We start from the raw sequence: 16,419 nt of genomic DNA, 5'->3' as shown, positions 1-16,419 counted from the left end.
ATGGACTACACAGTCAATGGAATTCTCCAGGCCAGAATACTGGAATGGGTAGCCTTTCCCTTCTCCAGGGGATCTTCCCAACCCAGGAATTGAACCCAGGTCTTCCACACTGCAGGCAGATTCTTTATTAGCTGAGCCACAATGGAAGCCCAAGAATACTGGAGTGGGTAGCCTATCCCTCCCTTCTCTGGAGGATCTTCCCAACCCAGGAATCAAACTGGGGTCTCTGCATTGCAGGAGGATTCTTTACCAACTGAGCTATCAGGGAAGCCCAAGTCAATTTTAGTTTTTTATATTTCCATAAAATATTGTCCATTTCAAATATATTTTCAAATGTATTAATAGGAGGTATCTTTACCGCCACTTACATTGACTGGCTCTCCTCTTTATAACTTACCAAGAACTTAAGGCACATTAAAATCACTCACTAACGCTGTGTTTCTAGCAATAATTATAGCTTTATCTATCTTTGTTTTAGTATTTGGCACATGTTATTATCTACTTTGCATAAAATCGCATTTGCTATCTTGTTTTAAACATTTTGTTCTCTATGTATATATTGTAGGGTAGTAAAGTCTTCCTCACCTGTTTTGAGCTGGGAATAACAGATACACAGTTGCCAATCGGTTTAAGAGTTCAATCTTACTATTTCAAGAGTTTCCAGGATCTATCTGCTACTTAGATTTTGTTTTTAACCCAATCAGAGGGGCTCTTTTTTTACTGGGAATATTTTATCCATTTAGATATCTTATTACTGAAACTGATTTGCTTGTTCTTGCTTTGCATTCAGCATTCTCAGGATTTTGTACATCTTTGAAGTCTTCCTGATTTTCTATAGCAGCACTTCAAGAATTTTTTCCAAGAAAAACATACACATAATTTTATATAGAATTTCAAAGGGTTCTTAGTCTCTCAACTAGGAACTCGGTCTACAACTGGACTTAGTCTAGAAACTAAGAACCATGGATACCTATGGTTCAGTAGATCCTAGCCTACAGATCTCTGTTCTAGATGTTACTTTTACATTTTAAAACACATATCTGGGCCACTATTTCTATAATTACCATTTTATAAATATACCAATATTATAATATTGATAACTATATATGAATATAAATTATTAAAAGACCTAGTTTGTGACAGCTGTATATTATCTTTCATCAAAAATTAGTTGATATATTTCAAAATAACAGTAGAACAACTATTTAGTATTACATAATTTAACAATTTGCAAAGTTAAACACAATTACTCTACTACCATGTCTTCTGCAAGCCTGATTTCTTAATTCATCACTAGCCTGGCTGGAGTAATATTTCATGTAATTATTTCAGGAAGGGGACCTGGGCAATATGCTTCTGTACCCTTGCATATCTAAGAATATGTCACCTTTACATATGAGTGGCAACTAATAAGCATTCAGAAATCTTGAGTAAGAACTCTTTTCCTTCAAATCCCCAAGGATTGAGGCTGCTTCATTATCTTTTGGCATTAAATGTTCAAGAGAATAAGTTTTGTGGCCAGTTCAATTCATTCACTAACAAATGTTAAAATGCACATTTATTATGTCTCATGCAATCTAATGGATGCTGAGGATAAAGTGAAGGAGAAAACAACATTTTTATCTTCATGGAATTTACAGTCTAACTGAGGAAGATAAAAAATAACGAAAACTGATAAATGTAATGAAGCCTGATATGTGAGAAAGTGATGAAGAGGGAAAAAATTGTGTTTTCTGTATGCAAGTGTCATTTTTCTATTCAAGTGTCATTAGAACCCTTCCCTCACATCTTCCTGAAGGCTTGTTAGTTGATACAAGTAACCATCTCTACTTCAGTGATACATCAGTCTGACCTTCAATCCAAAGCCAGAGATACTGCATTTCATAGAAGGGTGAATTAGAGATGACACTCTTCTTTAATCTATTCTTTTCTCCACCACGTTTGTTGCACATCCTATGTTTATTCCATGAGAATGCTCCTTTTATCAAGTTTTCAGATTCAGTACAGTTTTTTTTTCCTCTATTTATAAAGTCTGTTGGTGATTTTAAATGGAATAAGAATGGAATGGAATTAGATCACTACTTTTACTTAGCTATCTTTAATCAAGTCCCAGACTTAGTCTTAGACTTTTATACCTTTTAAAGGAAGTTTGTAAATAATCCATTTTGATATTCTGTGTAGACTAAACTACTTTAATAACTACTTTAGAAATGAAATCATAAGAATATACTCTGTGATATATCAACAATAAAAAAACTAAATTTACTTAAAAAATTCTCTTAAATCACTTACTTCAAAGAATTGCTCTTAATTATAAATAAAAGATCTTTTTTTTAAAAAATAGTGATCAACTAACAAGGAAGTACTTTAGAAATCTTAATAGCCTAGATTACTTTCTCTCTTTAATTTGCTAGCTCTTATCAAAAAAATTCTGCATTTTTGTCCTCCCATTAAGATGTATAATCTCTTACTTCCTTTGCTTTGTACACAGTATTGTACCAAAATGACAAAGATTCAATTTATGATAATTTTGTATTTTCTATCAGGTAAAGAAAGCTGAGCACAGAAGAATTGATGCTTTTGAACTGTGGTGTTGGGAGAAGACTCTTGAGAGTCCTTTGGACTGCAAGGAGATCCAACCAGTCCATAGGAAATCAGTCCTGGGTATTCATTGGAAGGACTGATGTTGAAGCTGAAATTCCAATATTTTGGCCACCTGATGCGAAGAGCTGACTCATTTGAAAAGAGCCTGATGTTGGGAAAGATTGAAGGCAGAAGGAGAAGGGGATGACAGAGGATGAGATGGTTAGACGGCATCACCAACTCAATGGACATGAGTTTGGGTAAACTACAGGAGTTGGTGACGGACAGGGAGGCCTGGCGTGCTGCGGTTCATGGGGTCGTAAAGAGTCGGACAGGACTGAGCGACTGAACTGAACTGAAGTAATGGTGCAAGTTTTGTTGAACATAAACAGTAACTTGTTTAGTGATTAGGCATTTTAACTTTTAAAAAATGAATTTCATTAAAAAGCTACAAATGTAGGCTCAAATATAATTACCTAAACATTTATAAGAATGTTTATACAGTCTTATATTTTGAAAATTTATATAAGCTATCAAATACTGTTTCTACGTGGTGCTGACAGTTTTTCACAATTCACATTAACACACGTGTAGCATATCCCACATTCCTTCCCTTAACCACTCAACCTTAATTTCTTCTATTTGAAGAAATATTTATTAACTAAAAAGTAATTTGAAAGCATATCATGTTCATTAAAGCCTTCTTTTGCTAGGGAGATGAACAAAAGCAAAAATAGATAAAGTCACACAATTCCAATAACCACGGGAAGCCAGCAAGAAGCATGTGGTCCTACCTTCAGGAGGTAAACTGTAGAGCTGGGCCACAGGTCCGGTCACAGGAATAACAGGCAACTGGAAATGGAAAGAACTTTTAATCGTTGGGAGCGGCAGGCGATTTTTAGGAAAGCACTTCCTCATTATCAGACTGGAGGTGTTGACAAGAGGATCAAGGGTCCTTACTGCCAAACATTCCTGTTTTATAAGAAAAGAAAAGAAAACAGATAATGTGCCTTTGGTGAATAAGTGAAACAATTTTATACTACTTCAGAAAATAATGTGTTAATACTTTTCAAAAGGCAAACATCACAAAACCCAGTATTTTTAACCTAATTATAAAGTAGCTTTGACTAATTTGAAATATCTCTTTGTAAGAACCTCATATGGCAAACTTGGCAGCAATTTTCCTCACACATCTTAACTTAACAGAAATCAGTACCATGTTTGGTTCCAGAAGTCACCAAAGCACTAATAGCTATGAGTGATTTAGGGAGCATTTTAGCAAGCCTAGGGCATAAAATAAAAATGTAATGGATAAAGAAAAAAAGAAGAAAAATTCACAAATTAAGAAAGGTGTAAGAAATAAAAAGGAATGTGAATTTAGCTGAGCCTTTCTCAGAATTCTATCAGTTATCATGCAATAGCACCTCTAATAAATTAGCTGTTCAACTTTGAAAAGAATAGCCTGAATATCACAATTTTAAGTTTTAAGAATTTAATCTACTATCCTGGTATCTAATCTTAAGAAGGGCTCTTGAACAGGACATTTGAAACTAATTCATATAACACTGTTATTATTGACAATTGACACTTAGATGGCTTTAAATGGCACTTTGATAACCTGTGCAATTTTCAACAGAAATCTTCACATCTGACCTGTCAAAACAGCTGAAAAACTAAGACTCAGAAATGTGAAGTGGCATAAACCATCACCCAATCTCTCCTCATATACTGTCTATTTTAGGAATAGTAAAAAAATAAGTGCATATGACTGATCTACAATAGAAAAAGCTGAGTTAACATAAAATGTGTATTCACATATCTTAACTACTCCCACAAAAAGATTAGCTATCATGTGTAAGACCAAGAGGGCACAATCAAGATGACTGGCTTGAATTTTCAAGAAGACAGATTTCATTCTAATAACTAGTCTTATAAAAATAAAAGAGTTACTTTGCAACATCCCCACTCCCCGTCATCGAGCGCCCTCTACAGAACCTAGAATACTGTTGAGAAGGTTTATGCGTACAATGGCTGGCAGAACCAGAATCCCTAACTCCAAATTTCACTTTTGTACCTTCACTATTTAAAAATATTCTCTCCAGAAAAAAAGACACAGAGAACACTCACAACTAACATACCTCCCTTACCAGTCATAAAGGATTAATGAATATTTATGAAAGGAACATACAAAACTGAGTATAGATAACAGCACACCTTAGAAAATGTGCCTATATGGAATCCATTCCTGCCCAGGGAAGAGATTTATACATCTTCCTTCTACCTATGGGGGAAAAAAAAAATCTCATCTTGCAGAGATATACACTAAGTACTTTCTCAAACTTAGTCTAAGGTCACATGTGAGAAATGATTGTGCCCTTTGGTTTTCAAATTTTTAAAATATATCTATCATACTGTGTACTTTTAGAAATACTAAGTTTCCTTAAGAACCAATCCTATCATTAATAGATTATGATAATAACAGGAAGAAAATTAAAAACTTACTTGCGAAGTGTTATAAAGAATTTTCATCCCATTGGCATCAATAAATGCTTTTCTTCCCAACTTGATGTTCGTAACACTTTTTAAACTCTGTAAAATTCCTTTTCGAATGAGCATGTTTCTATGCCGATTATCATGGCGGTGCCAATCTACATAAATTGTTAAAAGGACTTGGACATATCCTCTGTCTACAGCTCTCCTGGCATTAGTTTCTTTAACAAAAAAAAATTGAAAAAGAAAATTTTTAAAATAATAAGAGACACTGATAAAGTCAAATTGAAAACATAACCATAATATTGTAATGAGTTCTTATAATTCCTTTTTTCCAAGAAAAACTATGGCAACCACGTATTTAAATATTTTTTAGGTAACAAAATAAACATGACAAGTTCCAGATAGCAAAGTACAATTTTCCAGAAATCTGCCTATCTATTGTTTTGAGGTAAACAAATATCAAAATATCTTTAATACAATTAAGGTTGTATCTTTCCAAATGTTAATACTAATGAAACGTTCATATATTTTAAAACCTATTAATATGCTAACTTTGATTACACCAAAAGGAATATAATAAGCCTTTAACTTACTAGTTGTGACTATGATTTTCTTAAAAGCCACTATCATTATTGCAACTTCCATTACAATCTTTGTGTGAAATTAACTTTGTAAGTAGGCACACTCTATTCTGTGTCTAGAAGAACTGGTTTTGCTAAGGTGTGGCTATCAGGCAAAGCAAACTAGCTCTTCCAAACACACAACAGAGGTATTAAAGACCTTTCACAAAAGAAAGCACCCCTCCTACCCCCATGAGTTTCTCCCAGCTCTCTAATATCAGAACATAATGTCTAAGAGGGCATTAAGAAGTTTGCTGAGCTCAGGGTCTTTACCTATGTTTTACGTGTGTATTAGCACATTTAAAACTGGTATTGCAGCCAACTACAAGCAGCACAGCCTTACTGCTGCATTATCTGAATATTCATGCCATGAGCCTGACATTTTATAGGTAAACACAGACTAGGAAGAGACTGGTATTCCTAACTAAACAACCTCAGGCGAGTTGGTATTTCACATTCTCTTGCCCTCTTATCACTGGCACACCCAAGTGGTGCTGGATGGCGATCTATAAAAAGTTCAAATAGTTCTAACTAACAATAGTTTCATGTATTTTAAACAAATATATATATATATATATTTCTTGTTTACACCAGTTGGAATATATAAGCCTTTAGCTTACTAGCTTTTTAGTATCACCAACAATACTTAAAAGATATTACTATCATAATGTCTTAAAAGAATGATTCTCTTAAAAGACATTACAATCACTGAAACTCCTATCACAAACTGTGTTTCCAGTGGAATTCCCAAAGGCCTAAATGGTATTTACGAGAAATATTTAAATTCTTCATTGAAGGCCAAATAAGAAACTTGCCCATAACACAAACATAGTGAGTGACCCTTAAGAGAAGTACAAAGCTATCTGCAATCAAGAGTCATTCTATTTGTCAGTTACTTTTTGACCAGATATGCTTGTCTACCATCCTCCTCTGAAGGAGAAGAAGGGAGGGAGTAAAAGAAAGATTATTATTTAAAACTGAAGATATCAGCATTTCAGTCATTGTAGCTTACTGATTTCTATAAACCCTTGAAATTTATGTTTTAGTTTTTCCTGACTTAGAATTAGTGACTTTGTCATTAGTGATTCTGCAAATTAGTAAGGTTTAATAAAAATTTAGTGTAATGGCTACTTTAATCTACTCTAAATCAAAAATATACGCCTATATTAATTTAAAAATTAATGTTTAAACGCCTTGAACAACAAAGGCAGGGTGGCCACATGAAAGCAAGGCTACAGATATCTCTGAAATTAATCCAAGTATTCTAATCTTGGTCTACGGTTTATCACATCATATATGAAAACAATGCTATACAGCTAATCTACATGAAAACAAAGCTATATAGCTAATCTAATTGAATACTACACATCTAAAGGACAAAACTGTCAACTGAATATAGCAGCTATAATACTAATACCTAAGGTTATTTTTTTAGTAAATCATTATCAATTATCAGATTTTCAATCAATTAATCATTTCTTACAATTCTTCTCATAATTCAAACTTAAGGGCAAGGTGGTCTCACCCTTGATAGACAGTTTTGGGGAAAAATAACATCAAAAGCCATCAACCTAGATCTTTAGGATTGAATGTTATCATGGTTAAATAAAATGTTAATTTAATCAACCAGTGAGAATGGGAGTGCTAACAAAATTAATATTTAAAATATATTTTAAAAATTAATAGTTAAAATATAGATACTGAGTATCATGGAGAGACAGATCCACATAATGTAGATGGTTACTCTCCAAAAGCAACGTATGACACATTTCCTCCAATGCTTCAATTTCAAAGATTAAAAAAAACAATGCTTTAGTTTCTAAATGCATTCAATAAACTCTAAATGTACATTAAGCCATTTTTAATGTTACAAATCTGAATTTATGGTAGAAATAAAATTTCTAATAAGGAGGTTCTAATTGAAAATCATACATTATATAGAGATAGTAGTTGTCAAAGATACTCTTCATGGTAAATGTCCTCAAGGCCATGTTAGGGTCACTTTTTCAAAATGATACTATATTGTATTTACATGTTACTTTTCCCTACTAACAAGGTTTTATGTTTATATAAGTAACTTAGAGAAAGGAAGTCAATATACTTGAAGAAATTATAGAAATATACTGATAAACAAGTTAGAGCTCAGTAGACATAAATGACATTAGTTACACATCAATCAACTGCACTAAAAGATAAAATCAACTTTGACGTTAAATTATTATGAACAAGCTTTATAACCGTAAACTAAATCTACATTTCCAGTTTCTTTAAAATAGCAGTTAGAATACTCAGAAAAACAGTATCTAGTATTTCTAGTATTTAAAAACTTACTTGATTTTAGCAATGCAGCAAGAGTGTCTAAAGCAACCCTGTCAACATGAGAAAACACAAACAACAACAAAACTAGTAAAATTAATCTACAATTGTAAAGTCATACAATCTTTTCAGATAAGTAATCAGTATCTACTCCAAATGTCATTCCTGGGATACTCAATTACACATGGTGCCTCTCTGCATGCCTCACTTCTTTCAGGTTAAAATTGGTTATGAGGAAATATCAACAAAGAAGCACCAGAAAATGTTTAAGGAAAGAAAAAGAAGAAAATTAACAATGCTTAAGTCTTCATATAAGAGGTTAGATGAATGGAATCATTGTACCTGTATCTGACTAGGCCAGAGTTCACAAAGGAATACTATTCTGACTGGGTCAGAGTTCACAATGGAATACTATTAACAATCAGACTCGGAGTCACAAAAAAATTAAAACAAAAACAAGTTTTAACACAGAGTTTATAACTACAAAATTCTATAGGTATTCATAGCTATCTGACTTCAAAGTATGTTAGTTCTATCAAGCAATAATCCTAAAATTTAATGTGGTAACAAATGTAAAATATTTTGGAACAAGGAGATTAGGGAGAGGATGTACGAGCCCTTAACATTTTTCAGCCATATAGCACCAAAGAGAACAATGACTTAATTCATATCTCAAAAATTCTTACTGCCTAGTAGAGCACTTAGATTGCCTTTGAACATAAATATGCAGTTACACACAGTGAAATCAATACCATTTAGTACCTTTAAAAATACATATAACATCACTGTGGAAAACCTTTAATTCAAATACTTTTTTTAGAAATGAGTTACTGAAGAAATGGTACTTACTTTCAGGAACTTTAAAAATATAAGACTACATACCTCTTAGTAAGATTTCAATAAGGATAATTAATTTGCATATAAATATGTATACTTTCAAATTTAAGCATTTCACTCATCATTAAGGATTTGTTGAATGCCTACTAGATACCCACAGTAGCAGGTTCTTCATGGTTATAAAATTAGAAAATAAAATTAACTCTTACATAGAATATTTTACTATCTTGATAATGTAATAAAATATACACATCTATGGAAAAATAAGAAATTAAAACCAAAAATATCTACTCAAGAAAACAAAACTGAAAACAAGGGAATAAAATTAATAAAGCTGCACACCATAGCATGATCAGATGATAACTTTTAAAATGACTCAGAAGATTTAGGATGGATAGTGTTCACCGTAAAACCTGAAACAATAATCTAGGACTAGGCACAAAAGTGCGCATTTATGATAAATGCTCATTATTGTTACCCTCTAGAGCAAGCCCTTAACAATTACACTTTGGTTTACTTACACAAATAAAGCAATCATATAAAATTTTATTTATGATAACATTTGGAAAATAAAAGCAAAAGTTTGTGCCCTAAAAAATATAAATTCATATGACTAAATTTCTCAAAACAATGTGCAGTTTTGGTAATGGCATGTTAAAAGTAAATGAAAAGTATAAAATTAAAACAATTTTCAGAGCACTGATTCATCAGTAAGAAACTGCATAACCTTGCAATCAATTACACAGTAATTAGCACTTAAGATGGTAAACTATCAGAATAAGGATGACTTTCAAATTGGTCAGAAATAAATATAGAACTAAATGGGCCTTCTAAGTAAAACGGCAATTTAGGGGAAAAAATGGAAAAGAAGACTTCATTCAGCAAGACCTGACAAATGCCAAAAATTGTTCTAAATGCCTTATACATGTTTTATATTTGTACGTGCTTTTTAGTTTAACTTTTTTTTTAATCCTAGTCTCTAGAATTGGCACATTTTATAAATAAAGACACTAAAGATTTCAGAATATAATATGCCTAGGGTCACATAAAAACTAAGTGAGATGAAAAATGACTAAAATGGTTGCTGAGAAAGAAAATTAAGAAATCAGAAATGTCAGTCTCCTCCACAAAGATATGCTGAAGTCCTAACCCCTAGCACCTCAGAATATGGCCTCATCTGGAAACAAGATCTTTGCAGATATAATTAAGATGAAGCCATGCTGGAATAGACTGCTCTTAATCCATCAAAGCTGATGCTCTAGTAAAAAGAGGGAAGACTATTCGAAGACAGACACACAAGGAGAGCACACCATATGAAGACACAGTTAGAGATTGAAATGTTGAAGCTACAAGCCAGAGAAACCCTAAGGACTGCCAGCAAGCCATCGAAAGCCAGGGATGAAGAGAGGTTCTCCCCTACAGGCCACAAAGGGAACACTGGCCCTGCTGACAAGTTGATTTTGAACTTCAGCCTCCAGAGACAATAAATCTCTAATATTAGAAAAAACACTAAAGAAAAATCTCATACTATTTGGGTAGGATAGATTTTCCTAAACAAGACAAAATCCAGAAGCCAACACTCTTCCTCTAGAGCCACCCTCTCCTCCCCACATCCCACCCTCTAGGTCATCACAGAGCTTCAGATGGGCTTCTACATTATGTAATAACTTCTCACTTGCTATCTATTTTACACATAATGGTGTATAAATGTCAGTGCAATGCCGCTTGCTCAGTTCATCCCATCCTCTCCTTCCTCTGCTGTGTCCACAAATTCTCCACATCTCTGTCTCCATTCCTTCCCGACAAATATGTCCATCAGTACCATTTTTCTAGATTCCATATCCATGAATTAATATTCAATATTCATTTTTCTCTGACTTATTTCACTTTTTACTTAACAGGCTCTAGGTTCATCCAGCTCACTACCACTGACTCAAATTTGTTCCTTTTTATGGCTAATATTGCACTGTATGTATGTACAACATCTTCTTTATGCATTCACCTCTTAATATATATCTAGGTTGCTTCCATGTCCCGGCTACTGTAAATAGTGCTGCAATGAACATTGGGGTACATGTGTCTCTTAGAATCTGGTTTTCTCAGGGTACATGCCCACTAGTAGGGTTTCTGGGTCATATGGTGTTAATAGATTTATTCCTAGTTTTTTAAAGGATCTCCATACTGTTCTCCATTATGGCTGTTATCAGTTTACATTCCCACCAACAGTGCAGGAGTGTTCCCTTTTCCCCACACCCTCTCCAGCAATTACTATTTGTAGATTCTTTGATGATGGTCATTCTGACTGGTGTGAGGTGACACTTCATTATAGTTTTGATTTGCATTTCTCTAAATTAAAATTTAAAAAATCGTAAGAGCACTTTCAGAAACATGTTTCTCCCTACCAGCAGTTATTTACAACATATGTTTACCAAACAAAAGTGCTCTGACATTTTCTAAGCCTTACATTATATGTTTTTTTCTTGATGCTCATTCTTCACACTGGCAAAACTGGGATATGCACCCAATTCCTTCTTCCCATCCTGCCTGTTCCATAGCTCCACTAGATTAAAAGAAATTATGAAGTTTGGTGTAAAGTCATCTTGATAGTCTCACCAAGATGTTATTTTAAAGATATTTTTTAAAACTTCAGCACAAAGGAATTTCTGAAATTCTATGTCACTTATAAGTCTGTATGAATTTATAATATAGTCACCAAAAAGTTACAGAAAAATATTTATTGAAATGCACAATTTTATTATGTTAATTAGAATTTCTCAGCACCAATATTTTATACTTGCTTACATATTTTTCCAATCTTCTTAAGTCCTACACAGCATAACACAGCTAACAGTGACTTTAAAAGCAATCTATGGCTTATTCATTTAAGAGCAGTGAAGGAGGAAAAGCTTAAGCCCCAGGTACTCATAAAGTTTACTCATTATTTAAGTTGGGAGGTCAATCCTTGCAATAACCTCCAAACCTATGTGTGCTAAGTTGCTCAGTCATGTGTGACTTTTTGCAACCCTATGGACTGTAGCCTGACAGGCTCAGGCTCCCCTGTCCATGGGGATTCTCCAGGCAAGAATACTGGAGTGGGTTGCCATGTCCTCTTCCAGGGGATCTTCCCAACGCAGAGATCAAACCAGTGTCTCTTATGTCTCCTGCACTGGCAGGCAGGCTCCTTACCACTAGCACCACCTGGGAGGCCCCTCCAAACCTACAGGGAAACTCAAAATGACAGCGTTACAATAAATTCAGAGTTGCTTCCTTGTAGATTAACAATGTTTAAATCCAAAACCTAAAACTGGAAAGGAAAGGAAAGGAAATCTAAAGGGGAAGCATCGCTCTTCAAACATAAATAATAATCCTCAATCTTCTTCAACTAAATGCAGGGTATTATTTAAGGACAGGAAGAACTGTGACACAAATCTCTAGATGTTGAGATTGTTTAATTATGGGGGGAGACCCTATGATTATTCAAAATAATAAAGGAATCATGATACAGATGTCTGGTCAATGAATGTTTTATCCTTAAGTAAAGTTTAAAAAAGGTGTTCTTTTTAAAACACAGAGAAAAGAATGAAGGGATAATTTAGATAATGACGTTCCTTTCTCAGAAGTTTAGACCCACTGATTTCTACATGGTTTTAGAAATATATCATGTTGTATACTATAAAGATACCTGTAAAATGTTCTTATCTCCTAGGAACATTTTATATTAGATTTGGTAATGGGTTATAATAGGTTAATTTAGATCTTAAGTAGGAGATCATAGTCATTAGATAAAAATTAATTATGAAGTACTTTAAAAATCAAAAAGAGGAAAGGCATAAATTACACTGCTTACCTAAACTAATTACACTGCATTAACACAGGCACTATGCTAATTACAGGAATTATCTAAACCCTCAAAACAATCTTATGATATAGGCACAAATACTGCTGCTGCTGCTGCTAAGTCGCTTCAGTCATGTCCAGCTCTGTGCGACCCCATAGACGGCAGCCCACCAGGCTCCTCTGTCCCTGGGATTCTCCAGGCAAGAACACCGGAGTGGGTTGCCATTTCCTTCTCCAAAGGCACAAATACTACTATTTTACAAATAGGAAACTGGGGCATAAAAAGTTAGGTAACTGGGGCGTCCCTGGTGGCTCAGTGGTGAAGAATCTGCCTGCCACTGCAGGAAAGATGGGTTCGATCCCTGGTCTGGGAAGACCTCACATGCCGCAGAACTAACCCCATGTGCCACAACAATTAAGCCTGTGCTCTAGAGCCCTGGAGATGCAACTACTATGCCCACCTGTCACTACTACCGAAACCCACGTGCACCAGAGCCCACATTCTGCAATAGGAGAAGCCACGCAATGAGAAGCCCGCACACCACAACCAGAGAGTAGTTTGTGCAGCAACGAAGATACAGCACAGCTATAAATAAATACTTTTTTTAAAAGTTAGGTGACTTCATATCATGAAGCCAGTGAGTGACAGAGCTAACATGTAAATCCAGTTTCTGCCTGCTTCCAGAGTCCATTCACTGCACCTATTCTGGAAGTTGGTCTTACTAATTGTGATACAATCATTTTCTTTTATCTTGTCACATTACATCAGATGCTCTAAGACTGTATAATCTTTATATAAGTAAATATGTTGTCATCCCAAATACTTAATAACTAATTATATGTGCAAGTAAGCTCCCATTTTCAAGAAGGGAACAAGCTAAATATTTGACCTTTATTAAGAAAGGGTGAAAAGACTGGGTATGTTCTGAACCTGATTCATTTGCAAAATTTAGCCTATGAATAGTTATTGTGGACAAGTTTTTCCTTATAAAAGATTCACAACTAATAGAAGTAAAAAGAATGAGAAAATTAGAAAAGTCATTATTTCGCACATTTTTAAGAAATAATGGATCTAAGCAATGTCATGAAATATTGCTAAGTGATCAGGTGAAAGATGGACCACTTCAACTCAACAATTTTAAGTAATGCAAAACAGAGAACAAGCACCACCTATGAAATATTTTGATAATTAAAACAAAATCTAATTAAGCCTCAAGCTCCATCAGTCTACAAAAAATTTGAAGAGTATACCTACAAGCTAAAAGATCCCAGGATACAGTCATCTTAATCTATGTTGCAGCATTCTATAAGATGTCACCCAGGTCCTTCAGCAAATAAATCAGAAACAAAAAACAGAGGGACAGGGGATAGTTACTGACTGCAAAAGATTACAAGATTTAGCAATCAAACAGAATGTAGAGCCCTTATTTAGATCCTGATTTGAGCAAGACAACTGTAAAAAAAAAAAAGAAAGAAAGAAAAAAAAGACATTTCTTATACATTCAGAAGATATTAGATGATCTTAAAGAATTATTACTATTGTTGAACAAAGAAATGATACTTTGGTAACACTAATAGGAAAAACTGTCTGATAGAGATAATACTAAAGAATTAACAGAATAAATGTCATGGCTGATACTTGCTTTAACATACTGGTAGGAGGGAGACAAAGAAGGGAAAGATGAAATTTAAACTGCAGAATGTTGACAACTGTTGAAATTGACTGATGGGTATATCAGGGTTCATTATTCTATTTGTGTGTAGATTTGGAAATTTCCTAAATATAATGAGGTAAATATAATAATCTGTGTACTTTGTTTTAAACAAACCAATTGTAAAAGGGCATTTTGAGATAACTAGAGAAGACACACAGAATTTTAGATTGTGTTAAGCAATCAATACATTTGTTGAGTATGATTATAGTATTATGGCTATTTTTAGGTCCCTATTTAGCAGAGTTACATAATGAAGTATTTAAGGGAAAAATGAGAAAATACCTGGTACTTGCTTACAGAAATTCATATATATATAAATAACATCTTGGATTTGCTTAAAAATACTTTAGGAAACACAAAAGTGTGGGAGGGGGGACAAATGAAACAAAAATGGCAGAATGTTAATTAATAATTGTTGAATATAATAAGTAATTAATACAAATAATTCAAGATAATTAGTTTAATATAATGTAAATGCTATACTTGTTTGAAAAATTCCAAAATAATTTTTTTAAAAGAATGACCATTAAAATGGCTTAAGAAAGCACTAAATATAATGAAATAACTGGAAAATGCTTTCAAGTTCTGAGGTTGAAAGACACATAAATGAGTGTAACTATCTATATATACATTTGTGGGTGTGTGTATATATATCTATACATATACACACAAACATAAATATATATAATATATATTTTGAGACATACATATATATACACATATCTCAAATAAGAAAAAGAATGACATTATTTGACAAAAAAGAAATATATAAATTTAAAATATATCCAGATAACTGTGAGAATGAAGGAAACAGTCATCAAAAGATTATAAAATTGGGTAGGGAATATAGTAGGCACTCAATAAATGTTTCTGAATGAGTGATACTCTGTAAAGGTCTTTTTTCCTATTATAGTATCTAGGAATATTCAAAGTCTAAATTTCTATAAGACTGTAAATTTAGTTTTCTAATTCTGATATATTTTTGAAGATTAAACTTTATACTAAAGAAAATCTTTATCATAATTAAATCACTAAGAACTAAGAAAGGACCCTAGACACAACTGAACTCAACCATCTCACTGTACAGATTAGGATGATAAGGCCCAAAATAACCAAGGGCATACTTCTATTTACACTTAAAACATTTACTCACTTCATAAGACTGGAATTCTTCTTACTAAATGGTCCGATGATTTTAAACATCAATTCCACAACTCCATTTTTCCCTAAAGATACAGAATTCACAGCTGGGAAGGGGAAAAAAGATGTAAAGTGATTTAAAAACTTCAGTGGATAGAAATGTTTATACATGTGGCACACGGCTGAAAAACATACAAACTTTTTCACATTTAAGTAAATGTGAACTCTATGTCTCTCATAAAGTCCACCTTAGTTGATACTTCAAAGGCATGCCAATGGGAAGATGAAGTGGGAAAAGAAGTAAATAAATTATGAAAGTTCCTAGAACTTGTTCTTTCAACTATAGGGAATTGCCCAAAAGCAACAACAAATCAGATCTGCAGGTCAGATTTTAGACGCAGGTCAGATCTAACAGCACTGTCGGAAAGATGGCTGTGGTCTAAGTGAGAAGTCATGAGGACCTGAATTAAAGCGACTGCAGTAGGCAAAAACAGGTCACAGCTTTAGACAGAACATGCAAACAATTACCTAACCAGAAAACCGGGCCTAACATTTTCAATCTTGAAGAAATATTATTTAAAAATTATAGATATACCATTTACTAGCCTCCTGGTGCTTAATGAAATAAAATGCCCTAAAAATGTAATCCCTGAAGTTTTTGATGATTTTAATTTCTTCTGTATCTGCTTATCGCTACATCATCGCTTCTAATTTTAGTCTGTTTTGTCTTTTTCCTTAATTGGGGAATTCAGTGGCTCATCTATTTTTAATCCAATTGTTTTATTTTTTAATGATTTTTTTAAAATTTTATAATGTATTTTTTCTATTTCACCTCTCTACTTTCCTTATGTTTATTGCTCTGTTCCTAATTTCTTTGT

The 16,419-nt window shown here is 33.5% G+C and overlaps 1 protein-coding gene across 3 annotated transcripts in view; it reads right to left on the bottom strand.

Annotated features, from left to right (window-relative positions):
- AGTPBP1 (ATP/GTP binding carboxypeptidase 1) overlaps nt 1–16,419 on the bottom strand; it is a 180,513-nt gene that overhangs the window by 101,506 nt on the left and 62,588 nt on the right. For all 3 annotated transcript variants that reach the window (XM_061163732.1, XM_061163733.1, XM_061163734.1), the window contains 4 exons: nt 15,555–15,648; nt 8,028–8,065; nt 5,086–5,294; nt 3,378–3,555 (listed from right to left, as the gene is read on the bottom strand). In XM_061163732.1, coding sequence (XP_061019715.1) covers nt 3,378–3,555; nt 5,086–5,294; nt 8,028–8,065; nt 15,555–15,648 — 519 coding nt within the window. The remainder of the gene's footprint in view (nt 1–3,377; nt 3,556–5,085; nt 5,295–8,027; nt 8,066–15,554; nt 15,649–16,419) is intronic.

Source organism: Dama dama, chromosome 16 (genome assembly GCF_033118175.1).
Source record: "Dama dama isolate Ldn47 chromosome 16, ASM3311817v1, whole genome shotgun sequence".
NCBI classification, from domain to species: domain Eukaryota; kingdom Metazoa; phylum Chordata; class Mammalia; order Artiodactyla; family Cervidae; genus Dama; species Dama dama.
The sequence above is the reverse complement of the archived record's forward strand: the minus strand, read 5'-3'. Positions and strand labels throughout refer to the sequence as shown.